This window comes from Nicotiana sylvestris, chromosome 12 (genome assembly GCF_000393655.2).
Source record: "Nicotiana sylvestris chromosome 12, ASM39365v2, whole genome shotgun sequence".
Classification (NCBI taxonomy): Eukaryota; Viridiplantae; Streptophyta; class Magnoliopsida; order Solanales; family Solanaceae; genus Nicotiana; species Nicotiana sylvestris.
Window position 1 is genome coordinate 138,598,259 of NC_091068.1, and position 27,088 is coordinate 138,625,346.

The window sequence follows — 27,088 nt, forward strand, 5'->3', positions numbered from 1 at the left end:
AATAGGTACGAGACTCGTGCCATTTGAGTAACAGTCCATACTTATGTTGCTTTCTTCTCCCCCCATATCTGTTGTCGCCCGTGCCTCTTGGCTATTTATTGCGTTTTGACCTTTTGACCAGTCCACGTGTCATAACACGTCATCTTCAATATTCAGACTCAGTTTTTTCCTAATACAACTGTAACAAAGATCTCGAAATGCTAACACAAAATGTATCCATGATCCAAGCTTTCATTCATGATGCTGAAAGACGACAAGTTGAGGATCAAGCTGTGGAACAATGGCTCAAGAGGCTTGAGAGAGTTGCTGAAGATGCTGAGAATGTGTTTGACGAATTCAAATATGAATCTCTCAAAGCAAAAGTGATGAAGATCCGAAAAAACCCAATAAGAAAGGCCAGTGGTTTCTTTTCTCATACAGCTTTTAAGAGCAAAATGTCTCAAAAAATCAAAAACATCAATGAAGAGTTGTGGACTATCAATCAGTTAGCCAATACCCTTATAGCCCGTTTGGCCAAGCCGCAAAAATCAGCTTATTTTGAGAAGTGCTTTTTTTTAAAATTGCTTTTCTCAAAAGTACTTTCGATGAAAAGCAGTTTTTGTTTGACTAATTAGTTTGAAAAACACTTCTGAGCAACAATTAGTGTTTGGCCAAGCTTTAAAAAACTGCTTCTAAGTGTATTTTTCTCAAAAGTACTTCTCAAACAAGTGCTTTTGGAAAGAAGCTACTTTTTTCGGCTTCTCCAAAACTGCTTCTGCTTCTCCTCAAAATCATTTTTTTTCTTCCAAAAGCTTGGCCAAACACCTCAATTTTTGGCCAAAAGTGCTTTTGGCAAAAAAAAAAAAACACTTTTGGCTTAAAAGAAGCTTGGCCAAACAGGCTATTAGTCTCCAACCACTAAGAGGTCCTTCTCAGCAAATACTACCAATTCGAGAAATAGATTCTGTGGTAGTTGCTTCTGATGTTGTTGGTAGAGACAAGGATGTTGCTGAAATAAAGGAGAAGATGTTGAACATGAGAGAAGATGTTGTTCTGTGCACCATTCCCATAGTCGGTATGGGAGGTTCAGGTAAAACAACTGTGGCTAAGAGAATTTTTAATGATGAACATATCAAGCAACAGTTTGAAAAGAGAGTTTGGTTGTGTCTACCTGAAATGTTAGAAGCTAAGAGCTTTCTTGAATTGATGCTTGAATCATTGACAGAAAGGAAACCTGAGGTCCAAAGCAGGGATATAATAGTCAAGAAGATCCGAGATGAATTGCGAGGAAAAAGGTATTTGCTTGTTCTGGATGATTTGTGGCGTGTTGACTCGTGGCACGATTTTGTGGACACTCTGAGAGGAATAAATACATCCAGAGGAAACTGCATTCTTGTGACTACTCGTTCGAAGAAAATGGAATCCTCAATAACAGTAGATCTTCACAAGTTGGAAGTATTAGCAGATGATCATTGTTGGTCCGTTTTTAAACAAAGAGCATTTGTTGATGCGATGGTTCCAGAGGAATTAGTGAGCATGGGCAACAGGATTGTTGAAATGTGTAAAGGTCTACCATTGGCAGTGTTGCGGAAGCCAAATGTATATAGTGTGAATAAGTCACAACTACTATACCAAAGTTATGACAGCCACCAAATAATAAATAAGACAATAAAGCAACAATAAAAGGAACACCAGAATTTACGAGGTTCGGCTAATTTTGCCTACTCCTCGGACACAACTAATATTTTATTTCACTCCAAAAATACAAGTGAAATAATAATAAAGAGAGAAGATACAAATGCCTTAAGAAGATAAGAAGGCAAATGAGAGGTGTGTATAAATCCTAAACATTAAGCTTCCTTTTATAGGAAAAAGTTTCCCACCAACTCCTTAACCCACCGATGTGGGATGGAAATTTGACATATAATTCAACAAATCTCCACCTTGGCAAAATTCTACATCTTCAATTTTCTCTCGGTAACAAATTTTGGTTGTGTCTTCATCTTCAATCTTCAGTGTTCAACAATGTTGATCAAATCCAAACAATGTTGAAACTTGACCGCAGTCACCACCTTTGTCAGCATATCAGCAGGATTCTCCGTAGTATGAATTTTCTTCACCGTGACTCCACCTTCTTCTATGATTTCTCGTACGAAATGATACCGAACATCAATGTGCTTCGTCCTTGCATGATAAACTTGGTTCTTCGCTAATTGAATAGCACTTTGACTATCACAAAAAATTGTGATACCTTTTTGTTCAACACCAAGCTCCTTTAGCAATCCTTGAAGCCAAATTGCCTCCTTCACAGCCTCTGTAATAGCCATATACTCTGCCTCTGTTGTAGACAAAGCAACTGTTGACTGCAAAGTAGACTTCCAACTAACTGGTGCCTTTGCAAAAGTAAACACATAACCAGTAGTTGATCTTCGTTTGTCCAGATCACCCGCAAAATCTGAATCACAATATCCAACTACAGACTGATTGTCTTCCTGCTCAAAAACTAACCCAACATCTACAGTATTATGAATATACCGTAGAATCCACTTCACAGCTTGCCAATGCTCCTTCCCTGGATTGTGCATATATCTGCTAATAACTCCAACAGCTTGTGAAATGTCAGGCCTTGTGCAAACCATTGCATACATCAAGCTACCAACAGCATTTGCGTATGGTACCTTTGACATATACTCTCGTTCAGCTTCATCCATTGGCGACATAGTAGTACTTAGCTTAAAATGGGAAGCAAGTGGAGTACTAACTGGCTTAGTCTTGTCATCTATGCCAAAACGTTGAAGTACTCTCTTCAAATATTCCTTTTGAGATAAACAGAGTTTCTTTGAACGTCTATCTCTAATTATCTCCATGCCAAGAATTTTCTTTGCCTCACCCAAATCCTTCATCTCGAACTCCTTCTTCAGTTGAATCTTCAACTTATCAATTTCTTCCGAATTCTTGGAAGCTATCAACATATCATCAACATATAGGAGAAGATATACAAAGGAACCATCTTTAAGCTTGTGCAAATACACACAATGATCGTATTTGCTTCTCTTGTACCCTTGCCGCAACATAAACTCGTCAAATCGCTTGTACCATTGTCTAGAAGATTGTTTCAATCCGTACAACGATTTTTCAAGTTTGCACACCATATTTTCTTTTCCAGCAACTTTGAATCCTTCTGGCTGAGTCATGTAGATTTCCTCCTCCAAGTTTCCATGTAAAAACGCAGTTTTTACATCCATCTGAACTAGTTCCAAATCCAATTGTGCTACCAAAGCCAACATAATTCTAATGGAGGAATGTTTTACAACTGGAGAAAACACTTCATTGTAATCAATTCCCTCCTTTTGAGCATATCCTTTGGCCACCAATCTTGCTTTGTAGCGAACATCTACTTGGTTAGGAAATCCTTCTTTCTTTGCAAATACCCATTTGCACCCAATTGCTTTCTTTCCCTTCGGGAGATTGGCCAATCTCCATGTATGATTCTGATGAAGGGATTGTATTTCATCATTCATGGCAATCCTCCACTTATCTTCTTCTGAACTTTGGACTGCGTCTTTATAAGTGGTAGGAACATCATCAGCTACAATTGAGGTTGCACAAGCAACCGTCTCTATGAGACGAACAGGTTTCGTTATTGTTCTTTTTGGCCTACTGGTTGCTATTGATTCAAGTTGTTGTTGAGGTTCCTGAGTTGGAATCTCCTCTACTGGCTCTCCTTCCAGAGGGTAATCTTCATTTGTTTCCTCCTCTGCTTCTTGTGTAGGAAAAATAAATTTTCCCTCAAACTCCACCTGCTTAGAAGCACCTTCATTTTGTTTGGTATCTTCTGTTACCTTATTTACCATAGCAGATTCATCAAAGGTAACATCCCTGCTGAATATTACTTTCTTTGTCATAGGACACCATAAGCGATATCCTTTGACTCCAGAAGTAATTCCCATAAAAATAGCCTTCTTTGCCCTTGGATCCAATTTTGACTCTGTCACATGATAATATGCAGTTGAGCCAAACACGTGCAAAGAGTCATAATCTACAGCAGGCTTTCCATACCATTTTTCAAATGGTGTCTTGCCATCAATAGCAGCAGATGGTAGACGATTAATGAGGTGGCATGCATATGTAATTGCCTCAGCCCAAAATTCTTTGCCCAAGCCAGCATTGGACAACATACACCGTACCTTCTCCAGCAAGGTCCGGTTCATACGTTCTGCCACTCCATTCTGTTGTGGTGTATGTCTAACAGTGAAGTGTCGGACGATGCCATCATTTTCACAGACCTTATTGAAATGATCATTTTTGTATTCACCTCCATTGTCTGTGCGAATACACTTGATCCTCCTGCCTGTTTGATTCTCCACCATCGTCTTCCATTTGAGAAAAATTCCCAGCACTTCATCTTTGTTTTTCATTGTATACACCCACACTCTTCGAGAAAAATCATCAACAAAGGTTACAAAATAGTGCTTCCCACCCAATGAAGGTGTTTTGGAAGGACCCCAAACATCAGAGTGTACATAATCCAAAATGCCTTTAGTATTATGGATCGCTGTACCAAATTTAACCCTTGTCTGTTTCCCTTTAACACAATGCTCACAAAACTCCAAGTTGCAAGCCTTGACTCCTTTTAACAATCCTTGATCTGATAGAGTTTTCAAGGATTTTCCTCCAGCATGTCCCAAGCGCATGTGCCATAGCTTGGTTGCTTCTGCCTCTTTGTCGTCACTGGATGTCACTGTCGCTGTCCCAATAACTGTACTGCCACGATAGCGGTACATATTATTATTCTTCCGATTAGCCTTCATTACCACTAGTGCACCGGAGCATACTCTCATCACTCCATTTTCTGCAATGATTTTGAACCCTTTTGATTCTAGGGCTCCCACAGAGATGAGATTCTTCTTCAAATCCGGTACATATCGAACATCTATCAATGTTCTGATCATTCCATCATGGTTCCTTAATCGTATTGAACCAATGCCATATGAGGTAAGAGGGCTGTTATCCGCTGTGTGGATGACTCCATATTCTCCTTCTTGAAATTCCACGAACCAGTCCCTGTTGGGACACATATGATAGCTACAAGCCGAGTCCATCAACCATATGTCTGATGATGTTGATGACTCTGTTGTAACTAATGAGAAGTCTGAATCATCACAATCAGCTACATTTGAATCCATAATGGCCTTTCCATTATTATATTTGGCCTTATTCTTCAACTTCGGACAGTCTTTCTTCCAGTGCCCTTTTTCTCGACAAAAGGCACATTCATCTTTGCTGGGTCTGGATCTTGACTTGGATCTTCCCTTCTTTGTCCTCGTTTGATTTTGAGGACGACCCCTCACAAATAGTGCTTCTCCTTCTCCGCCCTTCTGTTTTTCTCGCTTTCTTTGTTCATAGCTGTACAAAGCCGAACAAACTTCTCTAAGAGAAACTTCATCATTTCCATGGAGTAGAGTAGTTTCAAGGTGCTCGTACTCATCAGGAAGTGACGCCAACAACATCAAGTCCAAGTCACCATCATCATAAGTTATATCCATATTTTGCAAATATGTGACCAACTTATTGAAACTGGTGATATGTTCATTCATCATGGTACCAGGAACATAGGTGAAGTGAAATAGTCTCTTCTTCATGTACAATTTATTTTGACTGTTTTTCTTCAAAAATTTATCCTTCAGTGCTTTCCATAATTTACTTGCAGAAGTTTCCTTTGTGTATGGATATTTCTGCTCTCTAACAAGGTAGGATCGAATGGTACCGCAAGCAACACGGTTGATAATTCTCCAATCTTCTTCTCCAATAACATCTGGTTTCTTTTCTTCAATGGCCAGATCTAGCCCTTATTGAAAAAGGACATCTAGAACCTCGCCTTGCCACATCCCAAAATGTCCGGACCCGTCAAATATTTCTGCCGCAAATTTCGCATTTGACACAATTCTTGTCATAAGCGAAGATGCCAATGATGACGTGTTGTTGACTCTTGATGTAGATTCTTCTTGTTTATTGTCTCCCATATTTGACACAAATATTATTTAATAGCTGACGACATAAATCAAGATTATTTCCTTTCTGATGTAGAAGATCAGACTAAGCTGCAACCATAGAGCATACTCAGACAGAACCTTGACTCAGTTACCAAGATAAATCTTTTCTGATGGGGAAGATCAGATTATGCTGCAACCACAGAGCATACTTAGACAGTACCTTGGCTCTGATACCAATTGTTGCGGAAGCCAAATGTATATAGTGTGAATAAGTCACAACCACTATACCAAAAGTTATGACAGTCACCAAATAATAAATAAGACAATAAAGCAACAATAAAAGGAACACCAGAATTTACGAGGTTCGGCTAATTTTGCCTACTCCTCGGACACAACCGATATTTTATTCCACTCCAAAAATACAAGTGAAATAATACTAAAGAGAGAAGATACAAATGCCTTAAGAAGATAAGAAGGCAAATGAGAGGTGTGTATAAATCCTAAACATTAAGCCTCCTCTTATAGGAAAAAATTTCCCACCAACTCCTTAACCCACCGATGTGGGATGGAAATTTGACATATAATTCAACAAATCTCCACCTTGGCAAAATTCCACATCTTCAATTTTCTCTCGGTAACAAATTATGGTTGTGTCTTCATCTTCAATCTTCAGTGTTCAACAATATTGATCAAATCCAAACAATGTTGAAACTTGACCGCAGTCACCACCTTTGTCAGCATATCAGCAGGATTCTCCGTAGTATGAATTTTCTTCATCGTGACTCCACCTTCTTCTATGATTTCTCGTACGAAAATCCTGGACTAAGATTTGACATCAGAGGCCAATTCTGCACAATGTACATGCTACATTCTTAATAAACAAAATTTCTGTCTCCAGCAAACACTAAACTTGTAGCACTTATGTGCTGTATCATTGTCTGTTGATAGCTTCTTTAATGTAAAAAGGGAAGCCTGGTGCACTAAGCTCCCGCTATGCGGGAGATCCGGGGAAGGACCGGACCACAAGGGTCTATAGTACGCAGCCTTACCCTGCATTTCTACAAGAGGTTATTTCCACGGCTTGAACCCGTGACCTCCTGGTCACATGACAACAACTTTACCAGTTACGCCAAGGCTCCCCTTCGGCTTCTTCAATTTACTATTCTGTTTTTCATTTTGAAATTTATTTAGGCTTTTGTTTGTGAACACTAAACAAAAAGTAACCAAACCTGCCATTTGGATTATTTAAGTCCAAAAACTACGAGGCTCAAATCTAGAGCTTCTGTTTCGGCTCTACAAGTCATGATCTTTACGTGTGTAATTCCAATTCCCAACCTGCACATTTCTAGATTGTAGGAAAGGGAAAAAGTTAATTTTTGAGTTGGTTTGTTTAATCTAAAATTCACATATGCTAATGTTAACCCCAAAATTTAGGCTCCAAAATGGGTCGAATGAGTGATTGGGTTTTGTTGCACATGATAATCTGTTGAGCTTTAACTTATGAAAAAGTCAAAAGTGCAATGGACCAGTGGGAAATCCCAGCCTGCAGCTCCTAAATTCAGTTAAGCTGGTGCCTTTTGTAGCAAGGGCTACTAAACTAGCAAGTAACAACAGCATCTTTGATTATATTGAAAATACCAACTAAAAAAATGACAATAAGAAGAAGCTGGAGGTGAGAAGCAGAAGAAGGGGATGAGATCAGAGATACAAAGAGTGGGATGAGAAGGGGATATTTTCATAACTACTTTTTCCTAAATCACTACAATGCCTATGTCTGCTATGTATAACTAACTCCTGGCCCACACACATTTATTTAGCACTCACTACATAATCCATTAGCTTTGCAGGTGGTTGTTTCTTGCGTTTGCCTCTACCCAGATTGCCCTTCATCACTTCATTACCCAATTCATTCTCAATTGCCACATCAGCTTCCAACTCATCCGCCTTGTCAGCTTCGTCTAAGATTGTATTCACAACATTACCCCCATCTCCAACAAGAACCTTGTCCTCAAGGTTCAGGTCGCTCGGAGGCATAGCAGCAGCAAAATCAGTCAGCTGAAGAGGTGTAATCTGATTGTCAGGCTGGCCCGTACACTTCTTGAGCATGGATATATGAAAGACAGGATGGATCCTAGCCGCAGCTGGCAGCTCCAGCTTATAGGCAACATCTCCTACCCTTTTCAAGATGCGAAATGGCCCAAAATATTTTCTACCCAGCTTATGTTGCTTTTGTAGCTGCACAGAATGTTGACGATACGGTTTAAGCTTCGCATAGACCCACTCCCCGACTTCATAGTGTAGTTCTGTCAGCCAAGGCTTTCATCCGTCATTGAGCCTTAGCTAAATTATGCTTTAGGAGTTCCAAAACTGTATCACGCTGCACAAGGAACTGCTTCACGAGTTCACTACAGCTGCTGCCCAATATATATCGAGCAATAGTAGGTGATTCTTGACCATAAAGAGCCCGGAAAGGGTCATTCCTGCTGAAGTTTGTAGAGTTGTGTTGTACCAATATTATGCCCATGGTAACATAGCCACCCAATCAGAGGGAGAATCAGCCACAAAACAACGAAGGTATTGCTCTACACATTTGTTGAGCGCTTCAGATTGACCATCGGTTTGGGGATGGTATGCGGTGCTCATTACTAACGTGGTGCCAAGCATCCGGTTTAGTTCCTACCAAAAGGAATGGATAAATCTTGGGTCTCGGTGTTGCGGAAGCCAAATGTATATAGTGTGAATGAGTCACAACTACTATACCAAAAATTATGACAACCACCAAATAATAAATAAGACAATAAAACAACAATAAAAATAACACCAGAATTTACAAGGTTCGGCCAATTTTGCCTACTTCCTCGGACACAACCAATATTTTATTCCACTCCAAAAATACAAGTGAATCAATACTAAATAGAGAAGATACAAATACCTTAAGAAGATAAGAAGGCAAATGAGAGGTGTGTTTAAATCCTAAACATTAGGCCTCATTTTATAAGGGAAAAATCCCAAAAATATTTCTCCCCAACCGATGTGGGAGTTTGACAACTTCAATAGATCTCCACCTTGACAAAATTCCACATATTCAATTTTCTCTAAATAACAAATTTTGGTTGTGTCTTCATCTTCAATCTTCAATCTTCAGTATTCAACAATGTTGATCAAATCCAAACAATGTTGAAACTTGACCGCAGTCACCACTTTTGTCAGCATATCAGCAGGATTCTCTGTAGTATGAATTTTCTTCATCGTGACTCCACCTTCTTCTATGATTTCTCATACGAAATGATACCGAACATCAATGTGCTTCATCCTTGCATGATAAACTTGGTTCTTCGCTAATTGAATAACACTTTGACTATCACAAAAACTTGTGATACATTTTTGTTCAACACCAAGCTCCTTTAGCAATCCTTGAAGCCAAATTGCTTCCTTCACAGCCTCTGTAATAGCCATATACTCTGCCTCTGTTGTAGACAAAGAAACTGTTGACTGCAAAGTAGACTTCCAACTAACTGGTGCCTTTGTAAAAGTAAACACATAACCAGTAGTTGATCTTCGTTTGTCCAGATAACCCGCAAAATCTGAGTCACAATATCCAACTACAGACTGATTGTCTTCCTGCTCAAAAACTAACCCAACATCTACAGTATTATGAATATACCGCAGAATCCACTTCACAGCTTGCCAATGCTCCTTTCCTGGATTATGCATATATCTGCTAATAACTCCAATAGCTTGTGAAATGTCAGGTCTCGTACAGACCATTGCATACATTAAGCTACCAACAACATTTGCATATGGTACCCTTGACATATGCTCTCGTTCAGCTTCATCTTTTGGCGACATAGTAGTACTTAGCTTAAAATGGGGAGCAAGTGGAGTACTAACCGGCTTAGTCTTCTCATCTATGCCAAAACGCTGCAGTACTCTCTTCAAATATTCTTTCTGAGATAAACAGAGTTTCTTTGAATGTCTATCTCTTATTATTTCCATGCCAAGAATTTTCTTTGCCTCACCCAGATCCTTCATCTCGAACTCCTTCTTCAGTTGAATCTTCAACTTATCAATTTCTTCCGAATTCTTGAAAGCTATCAACATATCATCAACATATAGGAGAAGACATACAAAGGAACCATCTTTAAGCTTGCGCAAATACACACAATAATCGTATTTGCTTCTTTTGTACCCTTGCCGCAACATAAACTCGTCAAATCGCTTGTACCATTGTCTAGAAGATTGTTTCAATCCGTACAATGATTTTCAAGTTTGCACACTATATTTTCTTTTCCAACAACTTTGAATCCTTCTGGCTGAGTCGTGTAGATTTCCTCCTCCAAGTTTCCATGTAAAAAAGCAGTTTTTACATCCATCTAAACTAGTTCCAAATCCAACTATGCTACCAAAGCCAACATAATTCTAATGGAGGAATGTTTTACAACTCGAAAAAACACTTCATTATAATCAATTCCCTCCTTTTGAGCATATACTTTGGCCACCAGTCTTGCTTTGTAGCGAACATCTTCTTGGTTAGGAAATCCTTCTTTCTTTGCAAATACCCATTTGCACCCAATTGCTTTCTTTCCCTTCGGGAGATTGGCCAATCTCCATGTATGATTCTGATGAAGGGACTGTATTTCATCATTCATGGCAATCCTCCACTTATCTTCTTCTGAACTTTGGACAGCATCTTTATAAGTGGTAGGAACATCATCAGCTACAATTGAGGTTGCACAAGCAACTGTCTCTATGAGACGAACAGGTTTTGTTATTGTCCTTTTTGGCCTGTTGGTTGCTATTGATTCAAGTTGTTGTTGAGGTTCATGAGTTGGAATCTCCCGCTCTACTGGCTCTTCTTCCAGAGGATAATCTTCATTTGTTTCATCCTCTGCTTCTTGTGTAGGAAAAATAAATTTTCCCTCAAACTCCACCTGCTTAGAAACACCCTCATTTTGTTTGGTATCTTCTATTACCTTATTTACCATAGCAGATTCATCAAAGGTAACATCCCTGATGAATATTACTTTCTTTGTCATAGGACACCATAAGCGATATCCTTTGACTTCAGAAGTAATCCCCATAAAAATAGTCTTCTTTGCTCTTGGATCCAATTTTGACTCTGTCACATGATAATATGTAGTTGAGCCAAACACGTGCAAAGAGTCATAATCTACAGCAGGCTTTCCATACCATTTTTCAAATGGTGTCTTGCCACCAATAGCAGCAGATGGTAGACGATTAATGAGGTGGCATGCATATGTAATTGCCTCAGCCCAAAATTCTTTGCCCAAGCCAGCATTGGACAATATACACCGTACCTTCTCCAGCAAGGTCTGGTTCATACGTTCTGCCACCCCATTCTGTTGTGGTGTATGTCTGACAGTGAAGTGTCAGACGATGCATCATTTTCACAGACCTTATTGAAATGATCATTTTTGTATTCACCTCCATTATCTGTGCGAATACACTTGATCCTCCTGCCTGTCTGATTCTCCACCATCGTCTTCCATTTGAGAAAAATTCCCAACACTTCATCTTTGCTCTTCATTGTATACACCCATACTCTTCGGGAAAAATCATCAACAAAGGTTACAAAATAGTGCTTCCCACCCAATGAAGGTGTTTTGGAAGGACCCCAAACATCAGAGTGTACATAATCCAAAATGCCTTTAGTATTATGGATCGCTGTACCAAATTTAACCCTTGTCTGTTTCCCTTTGACACAATGCTCACAAAACTCCAAGTTGCAAGCCTTTACTCCTTTTAACAATCCTTGATCTGATAGAGTTTTCAAGGATTTTCCTCCAGCATGTCCCAAGCGCATGTGCCATAGCTTGGTTGCTTCTGCCTCTTTGTCGTCACTGGATGTTACTGTCGCTGTCCCAATAACTGTACTGCCACGATAGCGGTACATATTATTATTCTTCCGATTAGCCTTCATTACCACTAGTGCACCGGAGCATACTCTCATCACTCCATTTTCTGCAATGATTTTGAACCCTTTTGATTCTAGGGCTCCCACAGAGATGAGATTCTTCTTCAAATCCGGTACATATCGAACATCTATCAATGTTCTGATCATTCCATCATGGTTCCTTAATCGTATTGAACCAATGCCATATGAGGTAAGAGGGCTGTTATCCGCTGTGTGGATGACTCCATATTCTCCTTCTTGAAATTCCACGAACCAGTCCCTGTTGGGACACATATGATAGCTACAAGCCGAGTCCATCAACCATATGTCTGATGATGTTGATGACTCTGTTGTAACTAATGAGAAGTCTGAATCATCACAATCAGCTACATTTGAATCCATAATGGCCTTTCCATTGTTATGTTTGGCCTTATTCTTCAACTTCGGACAGTCTTTCTTCCAGTGCCCTTTTTCTCGACAAAAGGCACATTCATCTTTGCTGGGTCTGGATCTTGACTTGGATCTTCCCTTCTTTGTCCTCGTTTGATTTTGAGGACGACCCCTCACAAACAGTGCTTCTCCTTCTCCGCCCTTCTGTTTTTCTCGCTTTCTTTGTTCATAGCTGTACAAAGCTGAACAAACTTCTCTGAGAGAAATTTCGTCATTTCCATGGAGTAGAGTAGTTTCAAGGTGCTCGTACTCATCAGGAAGTGACGCCAACAACATTAAGGCCAAGTCACCATCATCATAAGTTGTATCCATATTTTGCAAATCTGTGACCAACTTATTGAAACTGGTGATATGTTCATTCATCGTGGTACCAGGAACATAGGTGAAGTGAAACAGTCTCTTCTTCATGTACAATTTATTTTGACTATTTTTCTTCAAAAATTTATCCTCCAGTGCTTTCCATAATTTACTTGCAGAAGTTTCCTTTGTGTATGGATATTTCTGCTCTCTAGCAAGGTAGGATCGAATGGTACCGCAAGCAACACGGTTGATAATTCTCCAATCTTCTTCTCCAATAACATCTGGTTTCTTTTCTTCAATGGCCAGATCTAGCCCTTGTTGAAAAAGGACATCTAGAACCTCGCCTTGCCACATCCCAAAATGTCCGGACCCGTCAAAAATTTCTACCGCAAATTTCGCATTTGACACAATTCTTGTCATAAGCGAAGATGCCAATGATGACGTATTGTTGACACTTGATGTAGATTCTTCTTGTTTATTGTCTCCCATCTTTGACACAAATATTATTTAATAGCTGACGATACAAATCAAGATTATTTCTTTTCTGGTGTGGAAGATCAGACTAAGCTGCAACCACAGAGCATACTCAGACAGAACCTTGACTCAGTTACCAAGATAAATCTTTTCTGATGTGGAAGATTAGACTGTGCTGCAACCACATAGCATACTTAGACAGTACCTTGGCTATGATACCAATTGTTGCGGAAGCCAAATGTATATAGTGTGAATGAGTCACAACTACTATACCAAAAATTATGACAGCCACCAAATAATAAATAAGACAATAAAGCAACAATAAAAGGAACACCAGAATTTACGAGGTTCGGCCAATTTTGCCTACTTCCTCGGACACAATCAATATTTTATTTCACTCCAACAATACAAGTAAAATAATACTAAAGAGAGAAGATACAAATGCCTTAAGAAGATAAGAAGGCAAATGAGAGGTGCGTTTAAATCCTAAACATTAGGCCTCCTTTTATAAGGGAAAAATCCCAACAATATTTCTCCTCAACCGATGTGGGAGTTTGACAATTTCAACACTCGGTCAGTTACTATTGATCTCGGAGGCCCATGTAACCTGATGACTCCGACAACGAAAGCCTCAACCACAGTCCGACTAGAGAATGTTGAGGGTAATGCAATAAAGTGGCCGAATTTAGTCAATCGATCCACCAATATCATAATAGTTGTTTGCCCCTTGAAGCTGGAAGGCAAGTGATGAAATCCATTGCTATGTCTTCAAACACCAAACGAATGCGTTGTCGTTTGTTGACATATTGAACAAGTTGTCAACAAAGGGTAGGCAAAGGGTGCAATAATCCCGCTGGATGATGGTGGATATCCTTCATCTGTTGACATATTGAACAAGTTGAGACAAACGAATGCACATCCCTCCTCATATTTTTGCAATAAACATTTGAGGCCACACGGTGCAAAGTACGGGCTATACCAGCATGTCCCCCAATGGAAGTAGCGTGGAATTCCTGTAAAAGTTGTTGTCTAAGAGGGGAATCAATAGGAATTACCAAGCGTCCTTTATAAAATAAAAGACCACCTCTAAAGGTGAAGTCAATGACAAGAGTCTAGTTGTTGTATAATAGATGTCTGAATGTCAAGCAACTCCGGCTGGTTCTTGTTGAGTTCTCTCAATTCTTCAACAAAGGCTGGTATTTGCATAGTAATGGCCAAATAAGTAGCATCAGGGGCTCGTGAGAGAGCATCAGCTGCTAAATTCTGTTTCCCAGGGCGATATAGGATGCGAAAATCATACCGACTAACTTACACAGCCACTTCTGTTGTTCGGGGTTTGGATGATTTGCGTGGTAAGGTTACGGAGAGCTTGTTGGTCTGTAATTATTGTGAATCTTCTGGCAATCAAGTATTGATGCCATTTACTAACAGCTTGTGTAATGGCAAACATTTCATGGTGATAAGGTGGAAGCTCCTTGCATTCGGGGGCTTAATTTTTGACTGAAGAATGCCACAGGATGCCCCTTCTGAGACAGTACAACACCAATCCCAACTCCCGATGCATCTGTTTCCACTTAAAGCTCATGACAAAAATCGGGCAAAACAAGGACAGGGGTAGAGCTCAAGCGTTCTTTCAAGGTTTCAAAGGCATTTTGTGCGCGTTCAGTCCACAGAAAAGCATCACGACACAGTAAGCCAGTTAAAGGAGCAGCAATAGAAGCGTAATGATGGATAAAATGCATGTAATACCCAGTGAGCCCCAAAAAACTCCGGACCTCCTTGATAATTCGTGGGGCTGGCCATTGCTGTATAATGGCAATTTTGCTAGGATCCATAGCCAATCCTTGAACAGATAGTACATGTCCAAGGTAATCAACAGTTGTCTGCACAAACGAACACTTGCTCTGGTTCGCCACTAAACTGTGTTGGCGTAACAGTTTCAACACTAAACTAAGATGTTCCAGATGATCAGCCCAAGTTGGACTGTAGACGAGAATATCGTCAAAGAAACCAACATAAAACGGCGCAAGTAGGGACGAGAAACAGAATTCATGGTAGCTTGAAAAGTGGATGGCTCATTAGACAACCCGAATGGCATAATCAAAAATTCAAAGTGACCGTCATGGGTTCTAAATACTGTCTTTTCAATGTCCTCGACTCTATGGGTGTTCAAAACCAAACCGAAACTGAAAACCAAACCGAAATCGAAGCTTAATGGCTTATTGGTTCGGGTTAACGGTTTAACGGACAGGGAACAGATTGAATTTTTTTTATTAATGGCTTATCGGTTTGGGGGTGGATTATTCATATTTCTATCCGTCAAGTATATATATATATATATAATATAATTTTATCCATATTACTGCTCTGGACAATGGTACGAAGTGCAAAGTGAATTGTACTGATTGCTTGGAAGTATCTAATTGGCCATTGAGTCTCTTTGACGCGTGTATTCTCCTGAATCCTAATCACTTGGCAACTGGAGACCAATAATCAGTATTAAACTATTAACATTTACACTTTATACATTAGGTTCAATCTTAACCAAGTTATTTTTTTTTTGGTTTTTTAACAGTTTGTCATCTTCTTAAACAGTAAGAAATTTGTTCAAATGATACTGTTGATGTATTCTATTGTGCACTTCTCAATCTCTTACTATCCACTTGAATGTAGTATGAGAAGATAAAAGAAGTATTTGATATCCAGTATTTGATTCTAGTAATAGGGCCTCATGGTGTAATTTAGTTGATATATATGTATGAGAAATGTTGACTATATTGTTGTCTTAGGGATGTACTCTCCAACACTGTGTTGAAGTATGTTAAGTTTCAATCAACTGAAACTAAACCGATAACCGTCCGATAATAGCTAAACCGATACCAATCCGCTTGATATTTTATCGGGTGGCAAGCGGATTAATACATTTAAAAACCGATAACCGATAAGACAAACCGTTAAGAGTAAATAACTGCCCAATCCGCCCGATAAGCAGCCCTACTCGACTCATACCTGTTGATACCCAATTTTTCCCTGTATATTTTATATATGCAAAATACTTTCAAATAGCATATATATGCATATATAAGTATGCCCAAGTGTTTTAGTGTTTTTTTCTAATTTTTAAATCAACTTATTGCCCTATTTTAACAGTACAAACCAATAATTGTTCCTCAAATTATCATTTTGGTGCTTAATGCATTTTATTCTCATATTTATACCAATATAGCTAAGGTAATTTTTGCACATTTTTACAAATTTATTTAGTATTTTTAAGGCTAAATTGCATATAATTGTAATTTTAGCCTATTTTAAGATTTAATTGCATTTTATACTTGTGAAATTGGTTCCAGTATTTTTAATTTAATACTTATATATTATTAATTAATTCAGTACCTTTAATTTATTTTCAAAAATCATTTTACAATTTTTTATAAAATAAAAGGAAGAAAGTGGTTATTTAAATGCTAGCCCTATTTCATTTCAATTATAGCCTAAATCAACCCCCCAATTAACCCAATTTCAAATCCCAAATTGACCGGCCCAATTTCAGTTTAACCCGCCCCTGACCCAACTAATCTAACTCACCCGGCCTCCCCTTTTGATCCAGGGCGTTGATCATTTTGATCAACGGCCACAATCATTCCTTTCCTTTTTTAATTCACAAACACCCAACCCTAAAATCATTTTCCCCTAACCCGCCGCCTCTGAATCCTCTCCTCTCTCAGGCTCTCTCGAACATTCCCTAACCCTAGCCCCTCTCACCGTCTTCAAACCTTTAAACCACCGGAATCCATGGCCTCTCAGGCCATGAGAGTCTTAAACTCACCTCCCTTTGCTCTTATACACTTGATACTTGAAGATTCGAGGTCTGGCCTCGAAGGTTTTCGCTCAGATCTCCGCCTATTCAAGGTTCTACGGACATCTCCGGCCTTGCTCCGGCATACAATGGTGTTTCAATCCCAGTTCTGACTTCTCCGGCTCAGATCGGACCTTTTCTCAAGCCTTTCTCATTTCTAGGGCTCTTCTGAAACCCTAACTCTTCGAGGTTTTCTCTAATCTTTTTAGATATGTTATGTATCTATGCTCTGCCATAACACATCATATTCAAGGGGAGGTGCTATGGTGCATGCTATTTGCTGATGGCATAGTCCTAATTGACGAGACACGATGCGGCGTCAACGAGAGGCTAGAGGTTTGGAGACATGCCCTTGAGTCTAAAGGTTTCAGGCTGATCAGGACGAAGACGGAATACCCTGAGTGCAAATTTGGGGCCGAGCCGACGGAAGCAGGAGTGGAAGTGAGGCTCGACTCTCAAGTCATCCCTAAGAGGGGTAGTTTCAAGTACCTTGGGTCAGTTATTCAGGGGACCAGGGAGATCGACGAGGATGTCACACATCGTATAGTGGTGGGATGGATGAAGTGGAGGTTAGCAACGGGAGTCTTGTGTGACAAAAAATGCCACTATTACTAAAAGGTAAGTTTTATAGAGCAGTGGTTAGGCCTGCTATGTTGTATGGGACCGAGTGTTGGCCGGTTAAAAATTTACACATCCAGAAGATGAAAGTAGCAGAGATGAGGATGCTGAGGTGGATGTGCGGGCATACAAGGATGGACAAGATTAGGAATGAAGATATTCGAGAGAAGGTGGGTGTGGCCCTCATGGAGGACAAGATACGGGAAGCAAGAATCAGATGGTTCGGGCACATTCAGAGGAGGAGCACTGATGCACCAGTGAGGAGGTGTGATCGACTGGCTGTGGTGGTCACGATGAGAGGTAGAGGGAGACTTAAGAAGTATTGGGGGTAGGTGATCAGGCAGGACATGTCACGACTTAGGATTTCTGAGGACATGGCCCTTGACAGGGAATTGTGGAGGTTGAGCATTAAGGTTGTAGGTTAGGGGGAAGTTTGTGAATATTACTACAGCGCAGTAGAGGGAGACTAGCCATTTAGGAGTTAGACTTAGGATACTACTGATCAGCTACTGATGCAGGGCTGTATCTGTTGGATATCAGTATACCTTACATCCTTTTCGTATTTCCTATATTTCTTATATTGTTGTTATTTTGTTATTTTATGTTATGTATTTTATGTTATTTACTATGAGTCTATTGATAGTACTAATATATTGTCTCTTGTTGCTCTCTTGAGCCGAGGGTCTCCTGAAAATAGCCTCTCTGCCCCTCGGGGTAGGGGTAAGGTGTGCGTACATATTACCCTCCCCAGACCCCACTTGTGGGATTATACTGGGATGTTGTTGTTGTTGTTGTTGTATGTATCTATGCTCTACTTGAGTTTTCAAACGATTTCCCCAACTTTTCTTTCAAAAATTACTTTCAAAATCACTTTTTTTGATTTAAGGTTTTCTGGAAATGCTTAAGGTGTTTCTCTGACTTTTTTTCCCCTTTTCCATTGTGTATGTTTGTCTCTACTGTGTTCTTATGTTCTTTTTTTACCACGCATGTTCTTCTACTGTGTTTCTACACTACGTGCCTATATGCTTTTCACTATGCTTTGCTATTTCTTCCACTACGATCTGATATGCTTCGCCTATTGCTTCCTTCTACCATGTTCTTAAGTGTTCTTACTATTTTACCTTGTTTAAAGTTTCTTCTAAAGACCTACTTAAGCATGTTTTCTTCTACTGTTGCTTCTACTATCAGTTGTTCTCTCATCATGATTCGAATTAGTTTCTTCACTCTGTTTGCTGTGAATCTTCTACTGTGTTTGCGTGCTTTCTCATGAGTTTCTGAAAGAAATCCCTAAACCTGTTTCGACTAATTGCCTCCTTATCTCTGTATTTGATTCAAGGGGGAAACCCTAGAATTTGGGGATTCTGCTGAGGTTTGATTAAGTGAACTAGGGTTTTATCTTTTTAGAACCCTTAACTCTTTCATGACTGATTTTGAGTCCGAACTGAGTTTGGACATCTTTGTTTTCGTACAATTCTGAACTTCTTCTAAAACTCTCCTACACTGGGCTTTCTACTGATTTTTCAAGGGCATGACAAAGTTCTTTCATGTTTAAACATGTCTGTATGCTTTTTATATGTGTGTTGATTCTTTCTTCAAAGAGGCTTTCAAACTAGTGATTGATTCAGAATTCCTTTTTAATAGGTCTAATTGATTGTTACTGATTTTTCTTAAGTTAAAACCTTTTCCACCTTTCTGACTTGGTTCATTCATACCAAATCTTTGATCTCTGATTTCCTGGCCGTTAACTGATTTCCTTGCCTTATTGGCACAAACCGTGTACTGTCAAGACCCTGTCCTTAAATAACCTTTATGTATTTGCCTCTAATTTACTACTTTGCACAAAGTGTTTGACTACCTTCTTTCCTTAATTAGTTTTACTCATTTGAATCTGAATCCCTTAATTAAGGGAAACCTTGTGTAATTGATTGATAATCAGTCTTCAAACTATTTTCTTACCTTATTTCTGCCTTCTTTCTACACTATAAAAGGCTCGACCCCTTTTCACCACTAGACTTCAGACTTCACAAGCTCACAACCTCTTTTGAAAATTCATACTTAGAGTGTTCTTGCTTCTTGTCTGCACTTTGGCTTTTACAAGACTACTGCTTTCTTCTTTACTTGTCCCTTTGAAACTGGTATGTCCTAACATAATTTTCAGCATCACCCCAATATGTTTACTTACAGTCTTTGTATCCACATCTACCTTATTGTTTTCTGTAAAGTTTAGCATCTAACTTAATATGCCTATGTGCTACTGTTTGCCTCTTTTTGTGAACACTTGCTCCCTATCCCATTACCCCTATTTGTTTGTAAGTCGAGACTTAGGGCATGGAAACAAGAATTGTTGTCCATGAACTGAGTTTTGAACCCCTGAGGTCTTAACCTCTAAGTAGGCTGGAGGGTGTGCCAGTAAGTCTCATTGCTGGGTATGCCCCTTTGCCTCCTCTTCCTGCAAATTCCCCACTCCCCTATACCCCTATGTGCACTGGTTTTAAGTTATTTTCTTCTCCTTTCCCTTTTTAGAATTCCCCTTCTGCACTTGCACTCACTCTTAGCTTCTATGTTCTATCAAATAGCCAAATCCCCTATCAAATACCAAGCCTATCTGATACATCCACTCACATATTAGCCTACGCCGAATTACACAGCGCCCTCACCCTCTTAGCAAACTCTACTACCTACTTACCAATCACCCCCACCTCCCATATATCAACCAACTTCACCCAGATATTCCCAATCCTAACATGTCTACCAAGCTTACAATGCTCATCCATCCCACTATCAATCACCTCCCACACGTCAAAACCTTCCTAGACCTCGACCAAATTTCGATCGCAGACCCCCCAAACAGTATACCGCCATTGCTCAACCGATTGACCAGCTGTATGAAAGGCTCAAAGCTGCTGGTTATGTCACCCCTATCCCTATTATAACCCTTGAAAACCCTTCTCAATGGGTCAATCCGAATAAATCCTGTGCATACCATTCCGGCATGAAGGGACATACCATTGATGAATGCCGCTCTCTAAAAGATAAGATCAAGGCTCTAATCGATAACAAGATCATTGTAGCAAAGAAGCCTACTCTGAACGTCCGCAACAACCCTCTGCCGGACCATAAGGGTGGAGGTGTTCACATGATTGAAATAGAGGACGATTGGGATCCCAAAGGATTGATCGGTTTAATCACAGAAGGTGATGAACCAAAGAAGCCGATAATCACCCTCAATCTGATTGTAGTCCAAACTCAGCCTTCTGAGGATGCCGAGGTAAACATATTTGTACCACTTGAGTTTGAAGCACCACTCCCCACAAAGACGCCAACACCAATTGAGGTCAAGTTTGGGTCTCCAGCAAATGCACTCGCACCATTTGAAGTTGCGGTTTTACCCTCCAAAATATGTGCTCCGTTCGAAGTAAAGGTGCCTATTCCAGTAGAAATGTCGGCCGTAACACCATTCCATACGAATGCCATACCTTGGGATTACACAGCCGAGGCAAGAAGGAAAGGGAAAGCAAAATTCGGGGAAACAGTTGCGGCACAAGGTATGACAAGAACCAGCAGGGTTTATATTCTGTAGCATTTAGTTGAGTCGAGTAAGAAGGCCTCTGGTCGATCGACCATCACGGAAATCGGGCCCGATGATCTCTGGAGAAAGATACAAGCCAAGGAATACTCAGTCATTGATTAGCTAAACAAAACATCGACACAGATTTCTATCCTAGCTTTGCTGCAAAGATCCGATGCACATAAGAATGCCTTGTTGGAGGTGATGAGTGAGGCATATGTACCAAGAAACATCACCAGAGGAGAAATGGCAAAGATGGTAGGTGTCACACCTCCTTTTTCATTACACCCGCAAGGGCGTAAAGGAGTTTTTCCATTTAAAGGACAATCGGAGCGGGATTTAATTATTAATTATTCAGAGTCGCCACTTGGGAGATTAATGGTGTCCCAAGTCACTGGTTGAATCCTGAACCGAGGAAATTTATGACTCTGTTAACAGTCCGCGAACCAGAAATCCGAGTAAAGAATTCTGTTAACCCGGGAGAAGGTGTTAGGCATTCCCAAGTTCCGTGGTTCTAGCACGGTCTCTTAACTGTTGTATTTGATTTTATCTGATTTTAATTCTGGCTAGCTTATGTGCCTTTTATTCGTTAACCGCTTTTATTATTATTTATTTTAAAGAATTACGATGTCGTGAAAGCGCGTTTTGAACCCCGTCGCAATCAATGCGCCCATGATTGTCAACACATTTTGACTTCATCGAGATTTGGATTTGGGTCGCATCAATGCGCACCCGAGTTTAGGAAAGTAATTTTATTAAGAGCATGTCTAAAGCAACTACGAGTTTGCACTTTGCGAGGGCCATGGAATTTCAACTAAATAGCACGCCTCGATTTCTAAAGGAATAAAATTAATTAAGTGGGAGCCACGCAATTGAGATTTTGTTTGGCGAGATTCGTCTTAACACTTATTAAAAGGCCCATTTGAGAGTGACTACAATTTTCTAGTGATCAAATATCCCTAAAAAAGAACTTAATCACGTGTAGGCTAAATAAAATTCAGTAGTCCAACCTCAACAATGAGCTGGACCCCTGATGGGCTTAAGAAACAGCCCAAAATTTGGTCAGGCAGGAGAAAGGGAAGCCCAGGTGACAGATAACCGCACCTGGGATCAAATCCTTTAGGAGGCCCAAACTTATGAAGGCCGCTCGTGTGACAGCCTGAGATGGCTTATTGTTGGGCCCAGCGACGCCTTGATTTCAACTTAACCAGACGCCCCCTGAAATTACATCTAAACTATTTTAAGTGTTCAATAATTAACAAAGGGGAAACAATACGCATCTACTCGAATTAGAAGGAAACTAGTCAATTGAATTCCAGTTTTATATACAGACTAATTTATCCACTGATATTCTGGTGAGTTCTTAGACATCATCAAGTTGAAAACCAAGCTGTAAACACGATTTCAATAACATAAAGCAGACTAACTATTTCTGAATTAATTCATGCTAACATTACTATCAACCTATCATGTAATCAACTAACACTCGTGTTCACTTCATAGTAATCAAATGACTCCGAAATATAACAGTTTATATAGCCCATTTAGCACAAAAGAAAGCAAAACTTAAACAATATCCATGAATTAAACATTGAATACGTAGATCTGGGAATTAGCTAAATCAGAACTCAATTCTGCAAGTAAATTCATTCTTCTCATAATTCATTTCTGCCCACTTGAGCTCACAGTCATCAGGGGTACAATTGTGTACCTGGATAGGGGAAAATATGAGAAGGAGAGAAGCCAGCTACTTTGAACAGCAACAACAACAAATTCAACAATATACCATCACAGAACAGGCCAGGAACTGCTTTTGAAAAGTCAGAAATATAAGCAAACTCAACAGATCAGTCCAACACACACTCGGAATACATTCTTAGCCTTCACAGCGGAGCTTAGATGCTCTCAAATCCTGCTGGACCCAAATCTCTACTGAAGTCCAAACTAATAGGCCCCAAATTCACCTAAATCAGTTGTTAATCACTTTTGAACACTTTTTTAAAAATAAAACCTTGAGCTGGAATGAAGAATGCTTAAGGAAGGACTGAGGATCACTAACACTAGTAATGAAACAGTAAAACTGTTTTTGATTTCTTCATTTTTTGATGTTTTATTTTTTGAGTACTGGAATTGAAATGTTAGCTGAAATTGAAAGCAAGGAGGAGAGCTTTTGGTGGGGATTTTTTTCGGGTTGAAAGTTCAAGTCCCCTTCCTCAAGGCACTTGATGCCCTTTTATAGGTGATACAAGAGGGTTAATCAGATTTTGGGTTTTCTTTTTAGTCCCTCCCCTATTTGCAGTTTAGTCCTCTTATTTCTAACTTGTTACTCAAGTAAGCACCTCTATTGTGCTGAAATGTGCACTAAAATCCTATTCTAGAAGGCCCTAGGGTATTCTTCTACCCATGCAATACCTATACTGCCCTTTCATTACTTTGCAATTACTATTCCTATCAGAATTACCATTTTCCATGCCCAAACTACCTCTGAAAGCTTCTCAAAGTTACTGATTCTACCCACATTCTCAATAGCTATAACCAATCCCCTAAATTAATCCAAAACTAACTAAGACTGATTAATTAGAACTCAGAAATTAACTAATCAAACTACACAATCCCAATTGTTCAATCACACCAACTCAATCAAACTAGGAAAACCCAGAAACCAGGATAAATCAAAGCAAAGCTTAAGCTACTAATCAACATTAAATGAAATTAAACTAATTCTTAACCAATAAGCTCACAATCGATCATTCAAACATCAAACTTAGAACTAACAGAAATTGACAGAACTATACTAATACACAAAAATAAATCGTAAAATTAACAGGACACTTAATGAAACCAAGACTGAACTAAAACTTAAAACATGCAAGTAAAAGAAACAGGAAAACTCACGGAAGCACCAGAAACTCCGGCCAGTCATTGACGTCCGAATCTTTTCAGATTTTTGACACGCAACATCCCAAGAGAACACATGGTTAAGGATATTACGGTTCGAAATCATAAAGATTTTGGTTTAGGGTTTTGGCCAGAAATTCTTAGATCTGAAATTCGAGCCGCTTAACAGAGATTTGAAGGAAAATAATCATGGATTAGGGTTGAGGGAAGACCGGGGATTGTGTGGTGTGATTTTGGGCTAGTTTGGATAAACCTGCGATCTGACCAGAAACTTCATTCGAAGATTCGACGAGCTCTGGCAACATTCGAGGAAAACTAATAACGGGAGTGGAAAGAGGGATTCATGGGGGATCTATGGTGTTAATCTGGGTTTGAACGGTGTAAGTGGTGTTCACCGCCGGCGAGGGATTTAGGGGCGGCGCGGATTGGGGTTTGAGAGGATAGGTGGGGTGAGGAAGACGAGGGACTGGGGGGCTCTCCGACCATTTTAAATTAGAATCCTCATTAGTTCCGGACCGTTGGATTGATGAGATCCAGCAGTCCTAATTCAGAGACCACGAAACGACATCGTTTCGATTAGAAGGGGAAACGGACCGGGTTGCTGGTACTTGGGCTGGTTTGGATGAGTGAAAAGGGGGCATTGGGCAAGGCGAATTTAGCAAATAAGTGGCCCAAATTTTGGGTCTTTTTAAGACTGCCTATTCCACTCTTATTTTCTTTTCTCTTTTATTTCCTTTTTCTCATTTTTAAATTTTTTTTATAATTTTTCTAATTTTTATAAAGATGTAAAACTAACATGAAATCCTGATTGTTTCAAAACCAAGACTAATTAATTCCTAAAATTGTTTAAAAACTATTTCATGACGAATTACCAATAAAAATCATTAATATGCAAAAGTGAACTAATTTTGTGATTTTCATGTTTTGTTCTAAGCAAATTAAACCTTAATTGATACTAAAAATATAAAACTAAAACCTAAATGCAAAAATGTATATCTTTGTATTTTATAAAAATTAACATGCGCAAATAGAATGCAACAATTATCAGAAAATGACACCAAAATGCACAAAAATTGTAAAAATAAAGAAAAATTATTTTGTTTGGGATTTTGGGGATAATCATATTTAGGGCAAAAATCACGTGCTCACAGCTGCCCCTCTTTACTTGAAAACATGAAATGTTTTTTGGCAAAGATAAGTGAGCAAATACGAGCGATTTTTGCCCGTTTGAAAATTCCATGTGAAGCATTTTTGAAAAGTTTGACCGCATCCAGCTTCAGAGGTTGCCTACATATCCTAGGCTAAACAAGAATTAGGTTAGTGTAGTTCGGGAATGTCTGGTAGCTGGGACTACCAGGAACTGTGATTTCACTGCGCTTGCTGCTGTTACTGCTTGCTGACCTCCCTTATTACACCACGTCAAAGATAAAAGAAGCTAAACTAACTATGCTCTATGAATTACAAAAATCCTATCTAAATTCTTCAAACTTGCTCTTGTACTTCCTTGCTGCCTTGTTGTCTTGTGTTTCCTTGTTGCCTCATTGTCTTGTGCTTTCTCGATAAAATTCCCTGTTGCTATTCCCCTAGTGAATTGAGATGTTATTCCCTCTCTCCAAACTGCTGAACTTGAATAAACTCGAACTCGAATGTATTCCTCTGTTATCCAGGCAGGCTCCTGACTACTGAACTTAAAATTGAAACTACTCCTCTATTATCCAGGCGGGCTCCTGACTTCGACTGCTTAAAATATTTAACACATCCATTCTCCAGGCGGGCTCCTGACTTCGACTGCTTAAAATATTTAACAACTCCATTCTCCAGGCGGGCTCCTGACTTCGACTGCTTAAAATATTTAACACCTCCATTCTCCAGGCGGGCTCCTGACTTTGACTGCTTAAAATATTTAACACCTCCATTCTCCAGGCGGGCTCCTGACTTCGACTGCTTAAAATATTTAACACCTCCATTCTCCAGGCGGGCTCCTGACTTTTAAAATTTAAACTGTATGTCTCCGTTCTTCAGGCGGACTCCTAACATCAAACTTGAAAAGTATGTCTCTGTTCTCCAGGCGGACTCCTGACAACTTGCATTTATCCTAAACATGCGAACTTTGCAACCAACTTATATTCCTCTATGTTATTCATGATTATCTTGTATTTTAACCATGCCACACTTGCGATTAAACTTGATTAATACCCGCTCTTTCCTCACGGTGAATTCCTCATGACAAAAAATTTTCTGCCCCTATTTCAATTACCGAAAATTTCGTTAGTTTAAAAAATGGTGGTTAGTTGATGGCATTCTTGCTGCATCGTCCTTCCACTGCCTTGCTTTGTGTTGACTGCCTTCCACGCACTGACCCTGAACCGCTTGACTTTCTGGCCAAATTTTAAATTTCCCAACATCTGGCGACCTAAATATTTTACACCCATGCTGTTATTTCACTTTTCTGACCTTTTGTTTAAGCTTTTGCCTTTCCCACGACATTCCCCAATCATTTCACCGATGAAACTTCCGTTAATTCCCTGTATTCCACTTGACATCCAGTTGTTTTTGACATGCTCTGACCACGTTGAGCTTTACAATTCTGGAAGCTGGTAGTGAGCTTTGAAGTCCTTTCTGCTTGCATTGACCAAAACTAGTACTGAAACATCTCATCTAGATGAAACCCTCAAAAGAAAATGAAATGCGATGATTTTTGAATTAAGGATAAGAAGAATCCAAAACCAGATGACTGTTTTAATAAAAGAAGGAGAAGAAACTTATCTGAGCGAGACAGCTGGCGCCAATGGTTATGACATGCATTTTGGATTAATCGGCCCAATCTGTTCAAATAACCAGCTTTCAATTTCCATACTTTGTTGCCCAGAACTTCCATCAATTGTTTGAATTACCCAGACCTTACCCTTGCTTTCCTGCGGTACCTCGAAACATTTTTCCACCCACAGACCTTTTGCCATTTAACCATTTTTCAACTCACTTTCGCCTCAAGGTGCCCGCGAGGGTTTTCACCAATAAGACTCTCTCATTTATTTTCT

At 39.5% G+C, this 27,088-nt stretch overlaps 2 protein-coding genes across 2 annotated transcripts; one reads left to right on the forward strand and one right to left on the reverse strand.

The window, feature by feature from the left end:
* The first annotated feature begins 218 nt into the window (after window positions 1–218).
* Window positions 219–7,057, forward strand: LOC138883831 (disease resistance protein RGA2-like). The gene is made up of 3 exons (XM_070164545.1): window positions 219–575; window positions 880–1,546; window positions 6,939–7,057. Exons 1-3 carry the CDS (start codon window positions 219–221, stop codon window positions 7,055–7,057), a joined length of 1,143 nt encoding a protein of 380 aa, XP_070020646.1.
* A 7,627-nt stretch (window positions 7,058–14,684) lies between these two features.
* Window positions 14,685–16,751, reverse strand: LOC138883832 (uncharacterized mitochondrial protein AtMg00860-like). Its single transcript, XM_070164546.1, has 2 exons — window positions 16,696–16,751; window positions 14,685–15,093 (listed from the first exon to the last, which is right to left on the reverse strand). Exons 1-2 carry the CDS (start codon window positions 16,749–16,751, stop codon window positions 14,685–14,687), a joined length of 465 nt encoding a protein of 154 aa, XP_070020647.1.
* Between the last annotated feature and the right edge of the window lie 10,337 nt (window positions 16,752–27,088).